This window comes from Symsagittifera roscoffensis, chromosome 7 (assembly GCF_963678635.1).
Source record: "Symsagittifera roscoffensis chromosome 7, txSymRosc1.1, whole genome shotgun sequence".
Classification (NCBI taxonomy): Eukaryota; Metazoa; Xenacoelomorpha; order Acoela; family Convolutidae; genus Symsagittifera; species Symsagittifera roscoffensis.
The window spans coordinates 16,573,931-16,597,521 of NC_087068.1; the positions used below are offsets into that span (position 1 = coordinate 16,573,931).

General features: G+C 34.9%; 1 protein-coding gene across 1 annotated transcript in view; it reads left to right on the top strand.

Moving 5' to 3' along the window:
* LOC134851270 (uncharacterized) overlaps window positions 1-23,591 on the top strand; it is a 34,593-nt gene extending 11,002 nt beyond the window's left edge. Inside the window, exons 2-11 of the mRNA XM_063867277.1 lie at window positions 10,338-10,465; window positions 10,876-11,138; window positions 11,577-11,861; window positions 16,433-16,756; window positions 17,105-17,251; window positions 19,131-20,503; window positions 20,716-21,252; window positions 22,017-22,187; window positions 22,549-22,674; window positions 22,877-23,591. Coding sequence (XP_063723347.1) covers window positions 10,368-10,465; window positions 10,876-11,138; window positions 11,577-11,861; window positions 16,433-16,756; window positions 17,105-17,251; window positions 19,131-20,503; window positions 20,716-21,252; window positions 22,017-22,187; window positions 22,549-22,674; window positions 22,877-23,308 — 3,756 coding nt within the window. The 5' untranslated portion in view covers window positions 10,338-10,367 and the 3' untranslated portion in view covers window positions 23,309-23,591. The remainder of the gene's footprint in view (window positions 1-10,337; window positions 10,466-10,875; window positions 11,139-11,576; window positions 11,862-16,432; window positions 16,757-17,104; window positions 17,252-19,130; window positions 20,504-20,715; window positions 21,253-22,016; window positions 22,188-22,548; window positions 22,675-22,876) is intronic.

The window sequence follows — 23,591 nt, forward strand, 5'->3', positions numbered from 1 at the left end:
TTCAGGAAAAAGTCACAAAATTTGTTCAAGCTCAATTTGGATTTTTGGCGGTTTGAATTGTGATTTCTTTTTAAGTTCAGTATAATTTTATTGTTGGAGGAAGGCAAACTTCACTATCGAACAGCAAAATTGTATAGGTCACGAAAAACATGATCGATTTCTAATTTCGAAAATGGAAATTAATTATCAGATGTCCCAGCTAAATAAAAGTTTTACCTATTGATCCAGTTTTCTCAAATTGGGTTAACTTTAACAACAAAGTGCCCAAAATAAATTGTTCTACAAATTCAAAGAGCTTTAAGGTGAATAACTTCCTGTGAATAACTTCTTAAGTTAAGTTTAAATTTGTGTTCAGATTCAAAGTTTCTCACTTTTGGGTTTTAAATGCGTACTCTCTTATTTAGTTCTTGAAGATTTAAAATTTATTTACGCTCAATTTTGATTTTTCGTGGTTAGATATTTTATTGAGTTTACTTCATTTCCTTCAACGTAAACTCCGCTATCGAACTACAAAAATTTAAATGTAACAAATAACGTGATCGACTTCTAATTTTGAAAATTGAATTTAATATTCAGATTAAGCCAATGAAATGAACGTTTTTCCTGTTCAGATTTTTTCAAATTGGGTGAATCTTATCGTAAAAGGGACGAACATAAGTTTTTCGTGAATTCCAAAGAATTTAAAGAGTAGATATTTTCTCTTTAAAATTTGCAAGTTGAAGTTTTTTTTGGAGAACGAATCAGATGTTTTTTTTGTTTCCCTGCGTTCATTTGACTTTTTCAACACTCAAAAGGCTATGTTAAAGAATCTATTGTTTTATTTGTTTTGTGTTGTCGTTAATTTTGCAGTTACTCTGTAAGAGATATACGTCTTGCAAATTTCGCTTATCTTGATGTTTTCTGCCTCATCGAACATTCAGGGAAGGTTATGTTGGGTAATGAGTAGTTCGACTGGCAAAATTTTGTACTTGAGAAGATCTCGTGCATGATCATCTTTTCTGCAAAGATAGCACATTTTTTTCCTCACTTAATATGTCTGTTAATTTGGGACATGGTAAATTTTGAAATAAGATATGTGAGACAAAACTAGATCTCGTGCATGATCATCTTTTCTGCAAAGATAGCGCATTTTTTTCCTCACTTAATATGTCTGTTAATTTGGGACATGGTAAATTTTGAAATAAGATATGTAAGACACAACTAGATCTCGTGCATGATCATATTTTCTGCAAAGATAGCGCATTTTTTTCCTCACTTAATATGTCTGTTAATTTGGGACATGGTAAATTTTGAAATAAGATATGTGAGACAAAACTAGATCTCGTGCATGATCATCTTTTCTGCAAAGATAGCGCATTTTTTTCCTCACTTAATATGTCTGTTAATTTGGGACATGGTAAATTTTGAAATAAGATATGTAAGACAAAACTAGATCTCGTGCATGATCATCTTTTCTGCAAAGATAGCGCATTTTTTTCCTCACTTAATATGTCTGTTAATTTGGGACATGGTAAATTTTGAAATAAGATATGTGAGACAAAACTAGATCTCGTGCATGATCATCTTTTCTGCAAAGATAGCGCATTTTTTTCCTCACTTAATATGTCTGTTAATTTGGGACATGGTAAATTTTGAAATAAGATAAATGAGACAAAACTATTGCTTGAAAGATCAAAATTCTTGTTTCTATTGGTACAACAGGTCGCACGCAATGTTTTGATTTAATCGCATTAGCAATCTTGGTGGAACATTCGTTCAATTCTGCTGAAAATGTCCAATTTTTGTTTTCAAAACTCCTGGTTACCTGGCTTGCTTTCTTGTGTAAATTTTTCCTTTATAATTAATCTTCTCTTAAACTATTCTCTTCCCAAAAACCAATAAGTTATGTTCTATTAACATTGAAAACAAGTTTGTTTTCATACAATTATTCTAATGCTTTCTAAAAACCCCTCAATAGAATACGTGTATCATCAGCGAAGTGTAATAAATTTGTGTTTCTTTTGATTTTGTTTTCAAGTAACTCCAATAAAGAATGAAAACCAAATGTCTAAAAACAGTATCTTGTAGTACGTCATGATTGAGAGCTTCTCAGTCAGAATAACTTTTTTGAAGTGGTTCACACTGCTTACGGTCTCTTTAAAAGTCCATCAGGAGATTTGACCCATTATTGGGAAACTATACATACAGGTTTTACCACAAAATTGATAAAAAGCAACTTTCGCTGATTGTTTCACTGCAGTCCGAATTGGGAAACGTTCAATAACATTAAAAAACAAAAATTCTATAATTTGTTTTAAAAGAAAGTGTTCTATGTTTTCTGATGGCCTTTCCTCATTTTGAGAGTTGGAAAAAAATATGGCCCAGCGTATGCGCTATGCAATTTCAAGTACTCCTTGGCAACCGGGTATAGATCGCCCTTCTGCTGTGATTGAACTTGACTTGATTGATTTTTAGCTACTGGTATTTACTGGTCAATTCTATCTGCAACTCTAACTATTGTATACATAATTCAATGATTTTAATGGTTTTTTTTTACCTGTGTTATTTGTCAAGTGATGTGTTTAGTGCGTTATCACATGGCACATGTTTTTGAATAGCAATTGCCGCAAAGCTCCATTTTGCATCTGTGTTTGATGTTGTCTTTTGAAGCTCCACTTTGAAATTTATAGAGCTTTAATATGAACTTCAGTTTGAAAGTGAATCTGAATTTTGAAAATTCCTTGCGCAATACTACTGCCCTTGGAAACTTTTTCTCATTTAGATGTATTTTATCGAACCAAGTTAATCATAGTTATAGACATTCTTAAGCTTCAAAATGATAAATGTGTTTTTGTTCCCTATTCTAGATACTTACAAAAACTTGATTAGGTTTGAGTGAGCTATCATATTACAGATCTTTTAATTGATTGTCGTTCTAACAAAGTTCGAAAGACTTGTGCTAAAACAAGGTTTGAATTTGTGGTAATTCAGTTTCCGGCGAGGAAACGATGAAATAACGATATTTCACTCTGATTTAACAATTTGTTACACAAACAAACGACTGTTATTTCACGAAATTTCCCCCCTTCTAACTGGCGTGAGTTAGTGCTCAACTTAAGTGCTTAATTTCGTTTCTGTGCTCTATTTCTAAATGGAAATTATTATCCCGCTTTGTTTCTTATCTATATTTCTAAATGAAGTTTTTTCACGCTTTTTTGGTGGCCTGAGTTTGCTTCGCATTTGGATCCTATGAATCAGTTGAGATGACCGATACCAACTCAGGGGTCCTTTTTTAAGTATAAGTGAACGAAGTGCCACTTGTAAATATAACCAACTCCAATTTCAGTATATAGTTCTTTTTTCGTTTTATTTAGTTTTTCTCTCATATCCGCGCAAAATGTTTTGGCTTGTGATATATCGACTTGGTGACTAACTTTTTCAAAACAAAGGTATGAAAGTTTGTTTTATGTTTTCGATAGTTGAAAAAAAATTGTCGCGTAAGTTGCAATGTTGTGTTTGTGCTGTATCACAAGTGGTGCGAAGCTGCGCTTCGACTCTGTTTTTTTTTAATTTCCATTTTTTTCTTTTTCACAAGAAAGCAATAAATAGACCCTTATGACTAAAATTATCCGATATGAGTATTTACATGTTTGCAAATTTGAAAAAAAAAATCAGTTTTTTTTAAACGATTTTGTTTCCTGTGTTATTTGTCAAAACAGTTTTTGATTTAAACTATGTTAAAGATTAGCTGGTTATTATAAATACATATATTTTTTAAAAATAGGAAATATACTGCAGTTTTTTTAATAGCTATTTGAAAAAATGTTATTATAATTTTTCGCATTTTTGTATCGCAAGTGATGTGTTTAGTGTGTTATCACATGGCACATGTTTTTGAATAGCAATTGCCGCGAAGCTCCATTATGCATCTGTTTTATGTTGTCTTTTGAAGCTCCACTTTGAAATTTGTAGAGCTTTAATATGAATTTCAATTTGAAAGTGAATCTGAATTTTGAAAATTCCTTGCGCAATACTACTGCCCTTGGAAACATTTTCTCATTTGGATGTATTTTATCAAACTAAGTTAATCATAGTTTTAGACATTCTTAAGCTTCAAAATGATAAATGTGTTTTTTGTACCCTATTCTAGATACCTACAAAAACTCGATTGGGTTTGAGTGAGCTATCATATTACAGATCGTTCAATTGATTGTCGTTCTAAGAAAGTTCAAAAGACTTGTGCTAAAACAAGGTTTGAATTTGTGGTAATTTAGTTTCCAGCGAGGGAACAATGAAATAAGGAATTTCACTCTGATGTAACAATTTGTTACACAATCAAACGACTGTTATCTCACGAAATTTCCCCCCCTTCCAACTTGCTTGAATTAGTGCTCAAATAAAGTGCTTAATTTTGTATCTGTGCTCTATTTCTAAATGGAAATTTTTATCCCGCTTTATTTCTTATCTATATTTCTAAATGAAGTTTTCTCACGCTTGATTGGTGGCCGGAGTTTGCTTGGCATTTGGATCCTATGGATCAGTTGTGATGACAGATACCAACTCAGGGGTCCTTTTTTAAGTATAAGAGAACGAAGTGTTTGTCACTTACATGACGAAGTGTATGTCACTTACGGCCATGAGGATGTTTCGAATTTTTTTCAGAAAACTGTTCATGCTCAAGTATGATATTAAGCTGTTTGGCTTTTGATTTCTTCTAACGTTCAATTCATTTTTAAACTAAAATGAAGTCAAGTTTAACTGTGCTGATTTAAATTATCCGAATAAAACTTGAAATTTAAAACGCTTCTTTTTCAAATTGGGTTGACTTAAGAAAAAAATCATGATGACAAAATTTGCTAAGAAACTTTGCAGAAATAATATTTATTTTACAAAATTCGGGTCAAAAATTTAATCCAAAAATGACTATTTGCGGCGTATTTTAGTCAATGAAAAATTACGTCAATCAGAAAAAAAACGATTCTTTCAGTTGCTGTAAAATTATATCAGAGTGAGCCTTTTACAAAACCCAACAAAAATTTACAAGGCTATAATCTTCAAAACTTGGCGCAAACGTCTAAAAGTTGTTTTTAAATTAAAAAAATAGGTACTTTATATAGTGAAACTGACTTTTTTTCCAAATAAATTTAATTATACAAATTGAGACAATTATACTCTTCAAAATTTTGTTGGGTTTTGTAAGAAGCTTACTCTGATATAATTTTGTCAGCAATTGAAAGAATAGTTTTGGCGTAGTTTTTGATTGACTAAAAAACGCCGAAAATGGTAGTTTTGGGGTTAAATTTTGGACCGAATTTGGCATTAAATTAAACCATATTAGTTCTGCTGAAACTCTGATCAAATTTTGTCATTATCAATTTTTGTCTACAGTCAACCAAAATTGAGAAAAACGTGTTTTAAATTTTTTTTGTTTTATTTTTTCTGGAAAATTGAAATCAGCGCTGTACTAACGACCAGAAAAAGCAGAGGAAAAACTGTGATAGATTTCTTGTTTCGAATAGACTTCTTGTTTTGATAGATTTCTTGTTTCACTTACTTAGTCTGGTTTTATAATGAAAGATTTCAAAGTTGTTACGGATACTTATCTATTTTGCCGGTTGAATTTTGATTCCTTTTGAAACTCCTTTTTAAAAAAATACTCCATATACTGGCAAAAAAGTTAGCATAAAAATGTCCAGACAAAAAGTTTCTCCCTTATTTTCCCCGAGCAAGTTTCTTAGTTTCCCCAAAAATGTGAAATTGACTTATTGGACTAGTTGATGTCGCTCCATTGCCCGTTGTTTCTGTAAAACGATTGCCCTGTTATAGTAAATTTTAACTAGGTTGCACTCGGGGATATTTTTTGCTATATTTAGGCTAAAGATTCAAATATACCTAGGCGGTCTTCGACTATTGCTTTGAAGATCAAAATTCTTGTTTCTATTGGTTTAACAGGTTGCACGCAATGTTTTGATTTAATCGCATTAGCAATCTTGGTGGAACATTCGTTCAATTCTGCTGAAAATGTCCAATTTTTGTTTTCAAAACTCCTGGTTACCTGGCTTGCTTTCTTGTGTAAATTTTTCCTTTATAATTAATCTTCTCTTAAACTATTCTCTTCCCAAAAACCAATAAGTTATGTTCTATTAACATTGAAAACAAGTTTGTTTTCATACAATTATTCTAATGCTTTCTAAAAACCCCTCAATAAAATACGTGTATCATCAGCGAAGTGTAATAAATTTGTGTTTCTTTTGATTTTGTTTTCAAGTAACTCCAATAAAGATTGAAAACCAAATGTCTAAAAACAGTATCTTGTAGTACGTCATGATTGAGAGCTTCTCAGTCAGAATAACTTTTTTGAAGTGGTTCACACTGCTTACGGTCTCTTTAAAAGTCCATCAGGAGATTTGACCCATTATTGGGAAACTATACATACAGGTTTTACCACAAAATTGATAAAAAGCAACTTTCGCTGATTGTTTCACTGCAGTCCGAATTGGGAAACGTTCAATAACATTAAAAAACAAAAATTCTATAATTTGTTTTAAAAGAAAGTGTTCTATGTTTTCTGATGGCCTTTCCTCATTTTGAGAGTTAGAAAAAAATATGGCCCAGCGTATGCGCTATGCAATTTCAAGTACTCCTTGGCAACCGGGTATAGATCGCCCTTCTGCTGTGATTGAACTTGACCTGATTGATTTTTAGCTACTGGTATTTACTGGTCAATTCTATCTGCAACTCTAACTATTGTATACATAATTCAATGATTTTAATGGTTTTTTTTACCTGTGTTATTTGTCAAGTGATGTGTTTAGTGCGTTATCACATGGCACATGTTTTTGAATAGCAATTGCCGCAAAGCTCCATTATGCATCTGTGTTTGATGTTGTCTTTTGAAGCTCCACTTTGAAATTTATAGAGCTTTAATATGAACTTCAATTTGAAAGTGAATCTGAGTTTTGAAAATTCCTTGCGCAATACTACTGCCCTTGGAAACCTTTTCTCATATGGATGTATTTTATCAAACCAAGTTAATCATAGTTTTAGACATTCTTAAGCTTCAAAAAGATAAATGTGTTTTTTGTACCCTATTCTAGATACCTACAAAAACTCGATTGGGTTTGAGTGAGCTATCATATTACAGATCGTTCAATTGATTGTCGTTCTAACAAAGTTCAAAAGACTTGTGCTAAAACAAGGTTTGAATTTGTGGTAATTCAGTTTCCGGCGAGGAAACGATGAAATAACGATATTTCACTCTGATTTAACAATTTGTTACACAAACAAACGACTGTTATTTCACGAAATTTTCCCCCTTCTAACTGGCGTGAATTAATGCTCAACTAAAGTGCTTAATTTCGTTTCTGTGCTCTATTTCTAAATGGAAATTATTATCCCGCTTTGTTTCATATCTATATTTCTAAATGAAGTTTTCTCACGCTTTTTTGGTGGCCTGAGTTTGCTTCGCATTTGGATCCTATGGATCAGTTGAGATGACCGATACCAACTCAGGGGTCCTTTTTTAAGTATAAGAGAACGAAGTGCCTTTTGTAAATATAACCAACTCCAATTTCAGTATATAGTTCTTTTATCGTTTTATTTTGTTTTTCTCTCATATCCGCGCAAAAGGTTTTGGCTTGTGATATATCGACTTGGTGACTTTAACTTGTTCAAAACAAAGGTATGAAAGTTTGTTATATGTTTTCGATAGTTTAAAAAAAAATTGTCGCGTAAGTGGCAATGGTGTGTTTGTGATGTATCACAAGTGGTGCGAAGCTACGCTTCGACTCTGTGTTTTTTTTATTTCCATTTTTTTCTTTTTCACAAGAAAGCAATAAATAGACCCTTATGACTAAAATTATCCGATATGAATATTTACATGGTTGCAAATTTGAAAAAAAAATCTGTTTTTTTTACTGATTTTGTTTCCTGTGTTATTTGTCAAATCACATTTTGATTTAAACTATTTAAAGATTAGCTGGTTATTATAAATATATATATTTTTTTGAAAATAGGAAAGGTAGTGCAGTTTTTTTAATAGCTATTTGAAAAAATGTTGTCATAATTTTTTGCATTTTTGTATCGCAAGTGATATGTTTAGTGCGTTATCACATGGCACATGTTTTTGAATAGCAATTGCCGCGAAGCTCCATTATGCATCTGTGTTTGATGTTGTCTTTTGAAGCTCCACTTTGAAATTTATAGAGCTTTAATATGAACTTCAATTTGAAAGTGAATCTGAATTTTGAAAATTCCTTGCGCAATACTACTGCCCTTGGAAACCTTTTCTCATCTGGATGTTTTTTATCAAACCAAGTTAATCATAGTTATAGACCTTCTTAAGCTTCAAAATGATAAATGTGTTTTTGTACCCTATTCTAGATACCTACAAAAACTCGATTGGGTTTGAGTGAGCTATCATATTACAGATCGTTCAATTGATTGTCGTTCTAAGAAAGTTCAAAAGACTTGTGCTAAAACAAGGTTTGATATTGTGGTAATTTTGTTTCCGGCGAGGGAACGATGAAATAAGGAATTTCACTCTGATGTAACAATTTGTTACACAATCAAACGACTGTTATCTCACGAAATTTTTCCACCTTCCAACTTGCTTGAATTAGTGCTCAACTAAAGTGCTGTATTTTGTATCTGTGCTCTATTTCTATATGGAAATTATTACCCCGCTTTATTTCTTATCTATATTTCTAAATGAAGTTTTCTCACGCTTGATTGGTGGCCGGAGTTTGCTTGTCATTTGGATCCTATGGATCAGTTGAGATGACAGATACCAACTCAGGGGTCCTTTTTTAAGTATAAGAGAACGAAGTGTTTGTCACTTACATGACGAAGTGTTTGTCACTTACATGACGAAGTGTTTGTCACTTACGGTCATGAGGATGTTTCGAATTTTTTCAGAAAACTGTTCATGCTCAAATATGATTTTAAGCTGTTTGGCTTTTGATTTCTTCTAACGTTCAATTCATTTTTTAACTAAAATGAAGTCAAGCTTTACAGTGCTGATTTAAATTATCCGAAAAAAAAACGAATAAAATTTGAAATTTAAAACGCTTCTTTTTCAAATTGGGTTGACTTAAGAAAAAATCTTGATGACAAAACTTGCTAAGAAACTTTGCAGAAATAATATTTATTTTACAAAATTCAGGTCAAACATTTAATCCAAAAATGACTATTTGCGGCGTTTTTTAGTCAATGAAAAATTACGTCAATCAGAAAATAAACCAATTCTTTCAGTTGCTGAAAAATTATATCAGAGTGAGCCTTTTACAAAACCCAACAAAAATTTACAAGGCTATAATCTTCAAAACTTGGCGCAAACGTCTAAAAGTTGTTTTTAAATTAAAAAAATTGGTACTTTATATAGTGAAACTGACTTTTTTTCCAAATAAATTTAATTATACAAATTGAGACGATTATACTCTTCAAAATTTTGTTGGGTTTTGTAAGAAGCTTACTCTGATATAATTTTGTCAGCAATTGAAAGAATAGTTTTGGCGTAGTTTTTGATTGACTAAAAAACGCCGAAAATGGTAGTTTTGGGGTTAAATTTTGGACCGAATTTGGCATTAAATTAAACCATATTAGTTCTGCTGAAACTCTGATCAAATTTTGTCATTATCAATTTTTGTCTACAGTCAACCAAAATTGAGAAAAACGTGTTTTAAATTTTTTTGTTTTATTTTTTCTGGAAAATTGAAATCAGCGCTGTACTAACGACCAGAAAAAGTAGAGGAAAAAATGTGATAGATTTATTGTTTCGAATAGACTTCTTGTTTTGATAGACTTCTTGGTTCACTTACTTAGTCTGGTTTTATAAGGAAAGATTTCAAAGTTGTTACGGATACTTATCTATTTTGCCGGTTGAATTTTGATTCCTTTTGAAACTCTTTTTTAAAAAAAATACTCCATATACTGGCAAAAAAGTAAAGCATAAAAGTGTCCAGACAAAAAATGTCTCCTCCATTTTTCCCCAAGCAAGTTTCTTAGTTTTCCCCAAAAATGTGAAATTGACTTATTGGACTAGTTGATGTCGCTCCATTGCCCGTTGTTTCTGTAAAACGATTGCCCTGTTATAGTAAATTTTAACTTGGTTGCACTCGGGGATATTTTTTTGCTAAATTTAGGCTAAAGAATCAAATATACCTAGGAGGACTTCGACTATTTCCCGGATTTTGCCAAAGGGCAAATTCATAACTAGGTAAAAAGTTCACTGCTTAGCCGTTGCATTATTTTTTTACAGTAATGGGTATCGCTTTCTGATTTAATTCTTTACAAAGTTTTACTACATGGTTTTATTTTCAGTTTTTACAGACTAAGACAATTGAGATTTTACTTGTTTCAGATGAAATGATTTGAGTAAGTTTAGAATAATGGTAGTTTACAATTCGACCCTGGACAATGAGCTGGTGGACTTCCTGCAAGTGGCCAACAGTCTCCTGTCCAAATGCGGAATCGCCTTCAAGATCAGGTTACTATCTTTTGCTTTTAGTCGGAGTCGAATATCTAATTACGGAGATTCAAATTTCTCAGCAATCTTAAAATTCAATTCAATGCGTGAAAAATAATTCGCTTTTTTGGTTCCGTTGTTGTTTGCTATTTTGGGATAAACTTTCGAAAAGGCAGTCAACTGCTTTTCGAGAAAATGTATTTTTTTTAAATAAGCCCCCGGTCCTGCTCCGTGCTGGACCCACCGTGGGGAAGGGAGATGTCATCCATTTCGCCGCAGCTGGTCAAACCTTGAGGAGTTTAGTCCACCAGTGTTGATAGAAATGCATGGGAACTCAGAGGACATAAATACGCTGAAAATGATCCAATTCAGTTTCTTAGCTTCACCTATACTTCAAGTAAACAGCAGCAACAAAACATTTTTTTTTTCAGATCACTGGACGATTTCACTGCAGATATGTTCGTGTTAGTGTTCGAGAATGTTCTGCATTGTAAGCTAGAAGAGAAAGTAGAAATGCCCCATTCAAGAGAAGACAACGTCCACAATGTGCAGTGTGTGATAGACTCTCTGGCTATAGACATTCTCAACATTGACCTGAGTCACATTACAGGAGAAGCTGTGGTGGACGGGGACAGACAGGCACTCTGTAATTTGCTGGAGATATTCGCAGGAGTGGCCGAATATCTGTCCGTAGGTAGGGTGTAAAAGCCGTGCCGAATAGATATAATAATGGGTGTTGCTATATAATGGATATTGGTATATAATGGGTGTTGCTATATAATGGATGTTGGTATACAATGGGTGTTGCTATATAATGGATGTTGGTATACAATGGGTGTTGCTATATAATGGATTCAGAAATCTAATAAGTGAAATATATTATACGTTCTATAATTTGCTAATATGATGGCAGTATTCGGTAGTTCGAGTTGCCGTTTATGTGCCAAAAAGTTTGAGAGCTGAAAAATGTTTCTGAAGAATCTAAAAAATTACATGTGCTCTAAATTTTTGATTTTCATCGTATCCTACCGCCACTTTGAAAGTCATTTAATTGTTGTTTTTGCTGTTTCAAAGCTGATTTTGAAGTGAGTAGGTTTGATTTTTTGGGAAATTACATTTATCAGATGTTTAGACCACAACGTCTCTCAGATAACCAACGTGTCAACCGAGAGAGCAGATCTACTCAACGACCCAGACATAGTGACTGGGAGAGGTCTGAATGCAATCAGTGAAGAGGGTTCAACTAACGAGTACTTAACCAGTAACTTCTCTCTGAATCTGAACGAGAGAAATAACAGGTTGGGTCAGTCTAGAGGAGACGTGAATGAGCTAGACACAAGATCAGAGACGAAAGGAAAGAGTAAAAGAGTGGTGTCGAGGGAGGTCAAATCAGCAGGAGGGGATGCCAACATGAGATGTAAGTTGGGCTGCATAGCATGGAGAGTAATGTCCCAACCCATGAGATAAGACTCCCATTGTTTATGTTTTTGTTTTTATTGATGTCAAGGATTTTAATGTCACGTGTTTTGATTTAACAGACTAAGACAAAGGGGGGGGATTTGACACAATATTTTGGATTTTTCTATTCCGTAAACTACCCTGCCAAGTCTGAGACGAGGGTTTCAAATGGAGGAACAGGCTACTAGAAGCTCTCCTGTAGAAGAGAGGTTACGTCCAATGTTTTTTCCACAAACAGTTGTGGCCTTAGTAAGTACCCATTTTTTGAGTTCTTGACCGCTTTTTGAAAACTTGATTTTTCTCGAAAGCAATACTGACAAATTTAAGTTATGGGTTCAAATGAAAGAACAGGTTGCAGGAATCTACCTTTCATGAGCAGCAAATTTTTGAGTTTTGAAAACTACCACGCTCAATCTGATATTCAGGGTTTAATCGAAATAACAGCATGTGAGAAGCCTTCCTACATAAGCGTTTAATGTATCCTACATAATGTAGACTCATAATTGGCAAGCGTCAATTCAAAAATTTTGTAGACTCAAAGTTTTACTCATTCAGTTTTTCTCAGTAGCGTTATCGATCATACTTCATGTGTTCATGTTGTATCGCAAGCGGTGCGAAGCTCTGCTTTGCCTTTGGGTTTTATAGATTCTTAGAAAAAAATCGTCATGGTCTTGGGAAAAATCCATTACGGGTTCAATCAATCAAACGGGATAGAGAATCTTCCTTGCTTTCGTTGTTACTCCTAATCTTAGCTTAGACACAGAAAGATCAATTTTCTGAAAAAAGTTATGGCCTTCGGAAAAATCGAACGTTTGACCGTTTCTGGGATTTTTTTTTTTTCAAACTTTTTCGCGAATTCTGATGTAATTGGTTCAATCACAAGTGAGCGGGTGTGGTAATTTCTCTGCATAATCGGCTGTACCCTAAGTTTCGGAGAAGAAATTATTATGACTGAACCTTAATTCCTGTTTGATTTATTAAACAGGTATTATGAAAACGTTTTTTTTTTTTCCAGATGAATGAGATCTGGTTTTTTTTTTTTTTTTTTTTGAGACGCTTTTTCGAAAAATTCGCTTTCCCAAAAAACTACCCGTCAGATTCTCATAAAAGTGGTACCAATGGATTCAGTAGCGTTTCACCTACCTGCCTGCATGAAATTTAGGGCAATTTTTACCCTACCCCACCCCCTACGGTCTTAGAAAAGCTTCACAACTCGGTACTTTTTTCACTTTTTGCCCATTTTTTCGGAAATTTTCGATTTCCTCAAAAACTACCCGTCCAGATTTGGGATTAAGGGTTTAATCGATAGACCAGGTTGTAGGAACCCCCTCTACACAAACGGCTCGTCCCTAATTTGTCTAGGGGAAGAGCTATACACTTAGGAATAGTCAATTTTTCGGTTTTTAGGCCATTTTTTCAAACTTTTTCGATTTCTTCAAAAACTACCCATCCAGTTTTGGGATTAAGGGTTTAGTCGATAGACCAGGTTGTAGGAAACTCCCCTGCCCAAGCGGCTGGTCCTTAATTTGTCTCGGGGAAGAGCTGTACACTTAGGAAAAGTTTTTTTAAAAGTTTTTTGGCATTGGAACAAAGATTCAATATACTTATTGTGTGTATTTTTTAGACAATGGAATCCGCTATGCTTACGTTTTCTCGCTTTTGCTTGGTGCTTTTGGCTTTGTGTTGAGTTTTTTTGTATGGTTCGAAGAAGTCCAACGAGAAGTTGCACGAGTTACGCTAGTTCTCTTTAATCAGGTCGGTTTGTTCCAGAACGTTTTTGTGATGTCAGTTGTAGTCAACATATTATAGTCATATTTGCAATGCTTGGACAAAATTTAATTAATTCGAAAATTAAAGAGTCGTTAGAAAAATGAAAAATACTTTATTTCATTAATGTTAGCTGGTTTGTGAAACACACATTTCACTTAATTCTAGTTCTTGAAAAGTTATGGACTTGAAAGGTTCCCTCATGAAAACTTTTTACCAAAGCGTTACCAATGAATGCATAAGCTTCTCTTTCACTTTTTTTTGCGTAGGAAGGGCGGTATCGACTTGAGAAACCTGAAATTTTAAAACAATTTTAAAATAATCAATATTAAAATAATCAAACAGGTCTCTCCAGCTTTCAGCTGGGCCCCTAGTTTTTGGAGAAAAAATTACGTTATCTTTTGACCGTTTGTTTTGGAAACTTTTTAGCTTTTCTCGAAAACTATCCTGGCAATCTGAGATGGACAGGTTCAATCGAAGAAATTGATCGCGTGATTATTATTGCTTAAGTGGCTAATTCCATATTTTTTACGCTTGTGATTAGCAAGCGTTATCAATCTGGAATATACTTTTTCTGGTTAACAACATATTTAACAGAATCACTTGTATCCTTGTTTGAATTCTAACTTCTATGCGTTTGCGGCACTAAGCCTGGAGGTGAAGATTACGCCTGGGACGGCCAAGGATTGGAATCTGACCAGGAACTGATTTTCTTTTCAAACTGGAAATTTTCCTTTCCAAAAAATTTCGGCCTACAGTTTGTCTGCTTATGTTTTAGCTTAATTACCACATCGTAGAAGTAATTTTTTGCTCGGCAATTATCAATGTAGTTGCTTTTATTGTTTTGAATTGATCCGGCAAGTTGTAATTTTACAGGAATTGACCTGTATTTTTTGCTGTTTTTTTTTGTATAAAAAATGTATTCGGCTTGAATGATTTCGGCTTAGTGACCTAATTTCGGATCATTTTAAGGAAGTCATAAGTTTTATGCTTCATCCTGGATCGCACAAAATACTAAAATTTTTCGAAAAAAAATAGAACTTATAGTCAAAAATTTTTCATCACAACAATTATATTTTCGGTTTCACGGGAAAGTTTCGTCGGCTCAGTTGCCGCTTGTTAATTTTTGTTTTGAATTTTTATTAGTTGCTATTGATTGTGTTTTTCGACGTGTTTTCCGCGACGAACTTGATTCCAAACATTTGAATTATTTCCAGTTGTGGTTTTTTGAAGTTTTTGAATTTTTGTGGACTTTCTTTTCCTTTTTCCGCTTTCTTTTCCTTTTTGCTAGCTTGCACTGCTTTTTACACAAGCAAAGCTTATGTTATAGTATGAACTCTCTTTTTTCCAACCTTAGTTGTAAATATTTTAGCGGCGCAAATATTGTGCGATAAAATGTGTTCATTTTGATCAATAACCAGCTATTAAGAGCAGCCAATGCTGAGGATATTAACACAGACTTAAGCTTCAAGGTATCATGGATCTGTAGCGTAGAGAAGGAGACCAGCAACAAAATAAGAGGGTTCGAAGCTGGGCAGGGTCGGATGTTTTTAATGATTTTTTTTCATATACCAGCTAAAATGCGTCAGCTCTATTATTTTAGGCTTGTTAGTCGGTAAATTTCTTATTTTTTTCAAATTGACTACTGCTAATACGTCATAATTTGCTTGCATCACTGAGCAATTATGTAGACTCATACATAATTGGCAAGCGTCACTTCTGAAATTTTGTAGACTCAACGTTTTACTCATTCAGTTTTTCTCAGTAGCGTTATCGGTCATACTTCATGTGTTCATGTTAGATCGCAAGCGGTGCGAAGCTGTGCTTTGCCTTCGTGTTTTATAGAATATTAGAAAAAATCGTCATGGTCTTGGGAAAAATCCATTACGGGTTCAATCAATTAAACGGGCTAGAGAATCTTCCTTGCTTTCATTGTTATTCCTAATCTTAGCTTAGACACAGAAAGTCCAATTTTTGAATTGTTGACAGTTTTTTGACTAATTAATATTTCTCAAAAGCTTTCCTGTAAATTTGGAGATATAAGACTTGAAAAAAGTTGTTGTGGGTCTTCCCTGTTTTAGAGGCTACTCGTCTGCTGTAGTAAACAAACCGCTATGGACTTGGAAAAAGTAAAATTTTTGACTGTTTTTGGAAAACTTCAGTTTTTCAAAAATTTTCTTGTAATCTTGAAGGTTAAGGGTTCAATGAACAGACAGATTGGAAGATTTTTTGATGCAAAAGCGATTACGTTGTGAACTTAAAAATTATCAAACAGGTACCCTCAGTTTTAGCTAGGCTACTAGTGTTTTCGTTTTCTATCGTCTTACCGTCTTACCTTTCTAAGTGATTAAAAATCACATGTGGAATATTTCATATACTAACTCTTCCAAAGCGACATTCCTTTAATGATTGACTAGTTCAATCCACTCTGCGTTTTTCAAAGAATGCAAGCTCTAAAACTAGCTCACAGATGGTCGAGAACATCAACAAAAACATGCTGTTGTGTAAAGTTTCTCATCATGCTGCATTTAAATCACCAATGCTAGCTTATTTTCTCAAAGCAGCGAATAGGCATGGATCTTACATGCAATAACTGTGCAACCATGCTTAGCCCAGTGACTGGTCTTCTTTTTGCTATACTTAGCTTGAGGAAATATTTAGCGCTCAAGTTCAAATGATAGTTTTGTTGAAACCCACAATTTTCAAAATAATTTCCCATCCCAATTTTCAAATTTCTGTAAAACTATACCTTTCGTATTTCAGTGGCCTCTCCGAGTTTTGGTTTCTCAAAAGAACTCTCGCCATTAGCAATCACATCGCCCGACCTAGTCATGGCCAACGCCAGCAACCACCTTAGACACGCGCCTGCTTTCTGGGATTTAAACGAAGCCGGCGATGCCAGAAACAGAGGACCGATTGTTCCGAACACCTCCTTTGGGACGTCAGCGGGCGGAGATTTCCTGACTGAGGAACCGTTTTCAAGTAGAAGTGCGAAGAGTGAAACGAGTAGTAAATTCACGGGAGTTCACCCGGTCTTGACTGATAACGACGAAGATGAAGCTAGCAGCAGTGCGTATGGAGACATAGGTATGTAGTTTTTTTAAGTGCTGTTAAAATTAAAAACGAAGTAAAAATAGTGGTATAGAGATATCTGAGATGTTGTGATGTCAGTACATCAAGGTCAGCACAGAAATAACGGTTTGCATTGAGAACAAATATTAAAGAAAAATAGAAAATTTCCTAATTGTCCTAGCCATAGTATTGAAAAAATATAGCGCTGGAGGGCTGAATTTAGTTGGAATTTAATTTTAAAAATTTCAAAAATTCAAAATTTACAAAAACAATCAATAATTTTTCGGTTTTTCCAGACCTGTTTGCTAGCTATGTTTTATTGAGCAATTCTCATTGATTTAACTTTGAAAAGACTATTTTTAGGACGTGAAAAGGACAAAATGTTGATGGCCAGATTGTCCATGAACTCGGCTGGCGCTGTGAGTGACCATGGAGACAGTGCTAGTACAGTCTACAGGCCATTCAGTGTGACAGAACAGGCCAATGACAGGCAGTCGCCCGGCAAATCAAGTGAGATTTGGTTCAATCCTGGGCTCTTTTTTTTATAAGTTTCATCGTCGCCGACTCTTTTGTTGACTATGCCAAAGTTAATATCCATGGTTTTTCGAAGGTTTTGACCAACAAAACGTCACCTGAAATTAATATTCATTGGCAACGGAGAGGTTTCAGACTTGGCCAACCAATATTTAAGAGTTGATGAACGTAGTTCAGACTCTATATATCCTGGGCGACATTGAAAACGCAAGCTTTTTGATAACTTTTTTCTCAAAATAAAAACGGTTGAAGAAGCTGTGAAATCTTACAAACTAACGCGTTTGAAGCAAATTTGATCACATTTCAGCAACTGTTTTACCTTCATTTTTTACTGAATTCGAGTTTTCTTGCAAATTTGAAAACAAATTATGCCCGAAATTAACCAGGAAAACCCAGTTTTGATCCAGTGAAAAAGGTATGTTTAAGATATAACCTTCAGTTTAATTTGGTTTGTTGCCTTGAAAAGAACTCTGAATGAATCAAGGTACGAAATTTTATTCCAGAAATTCATTTGGATAAAACATAGGCCATTTTTTCCGTTACTTTCGTCAAAAAAAATTTCTGAAGCCTAATTTCCAGGCAAGTTATCAATTCTGGTTGCTATTTATCACAGCAAGCACATTATTTTGCAAATTCTGATATTATTTATTTTAAAAACACTTGGTTTATTACACAAGCATAGCTTGTGTTATCGTATGAACTTTCTTTTTTTTCCAACCTAAGTCGCAAATATTGTTGCTTGTTGCGACGCAAATATTGTGCGATAAAATGTGTTCATTTTGATCAATAACCAGCTATTAGGTACCAATGCTCAGGATATTAACACAGACTACTATTTTACAAATAGCATTTTAGCTTCAAGGTAGCATGGATCTGTAGCGTAGAGGTAGGGAAGGAGACCAGCAACAAAATAAGAGGGCTCGAACCTGGGCAGGGTCGGATGTTTTAATGAACTCCTATGTTTTATTGAACTTTTTCGTATGCTAGCTGAAATTCGTCCGCTCTATAATTTGAAGCATGTTAGTCGGTAATTTTTTTTTTCTTAATTGACTACTGCTAATGCGTCATAATTGGCTTGCGTCACAAAGCAATTATGTAGAGTCATAATTGACGTGCGTAACTTAAGCAATTTTGTTTTACTCATTCAGTTTTTCTCAGTAGCGTTATCGGTCATATTTTGCTTGTGTCTGCGAAGTGCAACTTCGCCTCTGTGTCAAAAATTTGCTGTTGCTTTTTCAATGTCGCCCAGTATCGGTCTCGATGATTTGTTTTTCTTCATGAAAGGTCTTGAAATTAGTTCAGGGTGAAAGTTACTTTTTCCTGGCTTGACTTTCTTAAGTTCAATTCATTTCCTTTGTTAAAAGTTAGGCAAACTCAACTATCGATCAGCAAAAGTAAAAGGTCACATAAAGGGTGATCGACTTCTAGTTTCGAAAGTGGAATTCATTTATCGAATTTGCCAGCGAAATAAAAATTTTTACCTTTTGTTCCAGTTTTCTCAAATTAAGTTACTTTTTTCGAAAAATGTCAATCATGAACTGTTCTAGGAATTCAAATAGCTTTAAGGCCATCTATTTTTTTCGTTGAAATACGAAAAGGAGATTTTTTCAAAAAATTAAGTCTGTATTTTTTCCTTTTACTTGGATTCATTGACTCTTTTCCAACTGTCTCTTGACTGTGTTTCATTTTATAAAATAGTACCGATATGGACTCTTTGGGCAGTAAGAGAATTGAAATTCTAGGTCGTACAAAACCCTTGCCATCTTTTCGAAATCTGCCCTGATTCGAAAATTGTCGGTAAGACTCGGAAGTTGCCATGCTAAGAAAAAATAGCAATTGATTCAAATTTTTTCAGAGCGCGGCGCAAAATATGCATGGGGTGGCACTGTCGAATCGAATCAATCGACAAACTTGACTCAAGCTAACGAAAGCGAACGAATCTACGAGAACATTTCTGGCTCCGGCTTCAGACGAGACAACTTAGAAGCTACTAATAACACTTCGCTTGAAACGAGAAACATTTCTATCCAAGACTCAACGCGGTCAAGTCTGTTTCCTCGACCTGTAACGAGCATAGAAATTAACCCGAAAGCTAATGATGAACTGCATAAATCCGAAGTTGATTTTCAAGTCGTGAAAGATTACAAGGGAGACGTGAAAAAAGCGAAAGATCGGTTAAACGATTCAGCTCGTCTAAGCAAAACTGAAACTGCTACTACGAGTAAAATGGTGTCTACCAGTACACAAGCAAAGGAGGTACCGGTAGTTTTAAAAGACAGTTTCAATGATACGTTTACGACAGTAGAAGGCAATTATCTGTCTCTGAAAGCAGAGTTGAAAGATGCTGCGGTTCAAGATAGCAACCGAGGCGCCAATTTAGTCAATAAACCCGAACTTGTAAATAGACCTGTATCGCCTATAGAGTCAATTTTTGAGCCTAAAAATACTTCTTGCCAAGATGCTTCAGTGCAATGCAGTGCCAAAGGGTTCCGTAAAGGATCCGCTAGAACTTCGGCACCAAGTACGAATTCAAACCGAAAACCCTCCAAGCCGATGCCGGATGTTTTCGAGCGACTATATCCAAAAAGGGGTTCTGGAAATGTAAGTAAAGACAGTATTGGCAATGAAATAACGGCTAGAAGTGGCGCTGATAGTAGTCTATCGATTACGGGGTTGACTTTGAACTCGGCATCGATTCTGGCGGAGAATCCACCGCCTCTCGTTATTACGTCTTCATCAGCAAGAAATGAATCTGCTAAAGGTCAGCAATTACCGTCTGAAAGGAGAACAACTGATATTAATGTTTTCAAAGCTGAAAACAGTAAATATAAACCAGAGTGTTTGAAACTAAATTTGGTAGATTTGAGCGTGAGCGCAGATACTTCAAACTTCTCAGAAAGTGTGAGTAAAGATCAAATCGGACACATAGGTGAGAATAGAGAAGGCGTGATGAGTTATAATAACTCATCGGAATATGACGCAATCGACCGAATTCAAACCGAGGAAGAATACGAAGCGATTCGTAAAAGACTTCTGGGAAAGCTGCAGCAATTCCGAGTCAGTGGAAATGGAATGTCGTCTGCTTCGGGTGCTCTGCATAGAAATCTAGAGGAAAAGGGAGGGTTTGAGGAGTTTGGAGCGGTAGGGGAGGAGTTGCGGGGTGCTCCAAAGGAGCTATCGGGAAAGTGGAGACATGTAAGGGAGAAATTGGAAGAAGAAACAGAAAGAGTGAGTTCGAGGTTTTCAGATTTTTTTTCGTTTTCGATTACTAGGTAAAATTTTTTTTACCATGATCTCCATGGTGCTGAAAATTAGTTATTTTAACTCAAAGATATTGAAAAATTCAAATACGGTCCCATTTTATTTTGTTTTGTTAGATGTAAAAAATTGTATGGTGAAAATCTGGCAATTGATGAGTTTTGATGTGTGTAATTATTTAGGAAAAAGAGAACACCGAAAGTCTCAAAAGAAACCTGGCCAAAACGTTTCGACAAGTCAGACATGCGGAGGAGCACAAAGCAATCATGCATCAAGTCAAGCTGGACAAAATTCACAATGACCTGAAATCTCTCCACAAAATAACTACCAGTAACTACAACAAAAGTCAAAATAGAAAGAAATATGCTCGAGGAGTTATTATCAGTCAGAGACCTGGTTCGACGTCTAGAAGTTCAGCTAACAGAAGTTCAGGAAACAGAAGCTTGAGCTCACGAAAATCGAAAACTATGAGAAGTGTCCAAAGAACCAGAAAAGCTAAAGACTCATTCAATGAGTCTTTTGAAGATAACTCGACGTCTAGAAGCTCTCAGTTAGATGGAAATAGCACCGAAATAGGTCAAGAAAGTTCGAGGTCCGCTAGAGTAGGTGCGAAAGGTATCCCTGAAATTGGTCAAAACGAGATGCTCTCTTTTCTATTGGACGAGTTTCCCCAGCTGAAATTGTCGAAAGAGATGGGGCATGTTTTGTGGAAGAAACAGGTAATTTGCGCGGATTAGCAGTTCTCTGGGGAGTTTGGTTCCGAGATTTTTCGCCACTGAGGGCCTAGAATGTTTCAAAATTAGTGCTCTGTAACTTATATGGTTCTAGTCAAATTTTAAGAGTCATGAACGTAGTGAATACTCTTACATAGGTAGGTGATTTTTTTTCTCGGTGATTTTTTTTCAGGAAAAAGTCTTGAAAATTATTCACGCTCAAATATGATTTTTTTTGCGATTGAACTTTTGATTTCTTTGCAAGTTCAGTTCATTTCTTTTGTTTAAAGGAAGGCAAACTCCAGTATCGAACAGGACAAATTTAAAGGTCACGAAAAACGTGATCGGCTTCTAATTTCGAAAATGGTTTATAATTCTCAGATTTCCCCGAGAAATAATACTTTTTTCTATTGATCAGTTTTCTCAAATTGGGTTAATTTAATCAAAAAAAGCACTAATCATAAATTATTTGCGAAATTCTCTAGGTGCATGTTTTTCTTTCAATTCAAAAATTGAAGTTTTTTCAAAAAACGTCAGTTCTTTTTTCTGTTTCCTTGCGTTCATTACTCTTTTTCCTACCGTCAATTGGCTATGTTTTTTTTGAGTTTTTGACTAAACTAGTGAGGAAATTTAGAAACTGTTTTTAGGATTGGGTGGAGAGCTTGTAAACAGGATGTACTTTTGTCATTGCAATGTATTGGAATTACAGGGATTTTTCAAGAAGAATTTTTGTTCTGAATGAGGCTTGATTAGGAGTTACATCTGTTTAGCTGCGACAGATGCAGTATTTGGCCTCTCAGGCGGCACAGGAGAGTGCGAAACTGACTCTCTCCTCCTCTGACAGAAATGCACTCTCAGATGGAACCGGAGGGGGGATGGGTCGTGAGTTGAAGGAGGCGGAGCGAAGACAGGGACTGCTGATGGACATCATGAAGAAAGAGGTGAGACTTAAACAGTTTTGTTATGGTTGGGTTTTTGTGGATAAAATTCCGAGGACAAAATTTTAAGTGCTATTTGGTATTGGTTGACTTAGAAGTTTTTTCGTGCAATCAATTAATTGATATTGTCTGCAAGATTTTGTTTGCTTGCAACAATCAACTCATCTTCACCCAGAAAAATTTGTGTATAATATAGGGGACCTTAGACTCTTTCTGACGGTTTGAAACGTATTTATTGCAGGTTTTCCTGTAAAAGTATTTGCTCCAGATGGATTTTGAAGTTTTTCGGGGAGATTTTACGATTAGTGTTCTTCCACCTGCATAGTGTTGTTGTGGTTTTCTATTGTAGAATTGTTTGTTTCAGGTGAGTCACAGTATCCGTATGAAGGAGAGGAGAGAGCAACACCAGCGGGAGACGATAGTGAAGACGAATGTGAGAGAACAGAAGCAGGCCTCGGCCAGGATCAGACGATACTACGACGAGTTCCAGGTAACATGCCAGTTTTGTCTTTCTAGTTCACTAAAAGATTTGGGGTTGCTGGAAAAACAATTTGAAAGCAATTAAGAAAATTTTTTATCGAAGGTAATTGTTCAACCGATTTTTGCGAATTTAGATAATAAGCGGTCACATTCTAAGCATCTCTCTTTAGAAAATTGGTTTTTTGTCACGTAACTGTTTTTTTTTTATTCAGGTTCGAATGAAATCGCGGTTGGCAAAGAAAAAGAGCAAGGAGGAGCAGATATTCAGACAGCTGTTTGACGAAGGCCTAGAGATCCAGAAGAACCGCATCGCCGAGATCAGGAAATACTGTAGAGAGAAACGAGAAGCTAGGACTAAGAAGCAGAAAAACGAGGTTGAATCTCTAGAAAACTATTACCGCGATCAGTTTGCAATTTTAGCCGACGCTGTTGAACGCGAGAAGAAAGAGGTGGAAATAAATGACCGAACGCAAGCGCTAGCTTTGGAAAAAATGAAGAATGAGTTGCGACAGAAATTAGAAAGTGATATAAGGCTACTACAATCTCAACTAGTGGAAAATGATGACGCTGTATACTTCAGAACTCTAGAAGCAGATAAAATGAGAAAGCAGTTGCAAAGTGCGTTGTTCAAAACTCAGTTGTAAAGAGCATAAAACTTAGTGTAGCGGAGTCTTAAATTTGTCTCTAGTTCCGAAGTTATGAATATCTTATTGTCGGTTAGAAGTATTTGAATTTTTAAAACAAATCTGTGATGATGGAAAAAAGAGCTCGCAATCTTTTTTATCCAAATTTGTACATTATTTGCCGTTTCTGGTTTGTATATTGTAAATGTGACATAATTAACTCGCTCGGTTTATTTTGTTTGTCTGGGTCTTTTATGTTATACGGCCCAAATTATCGAATTGTTAATTGAGTTTCTGATTTCAT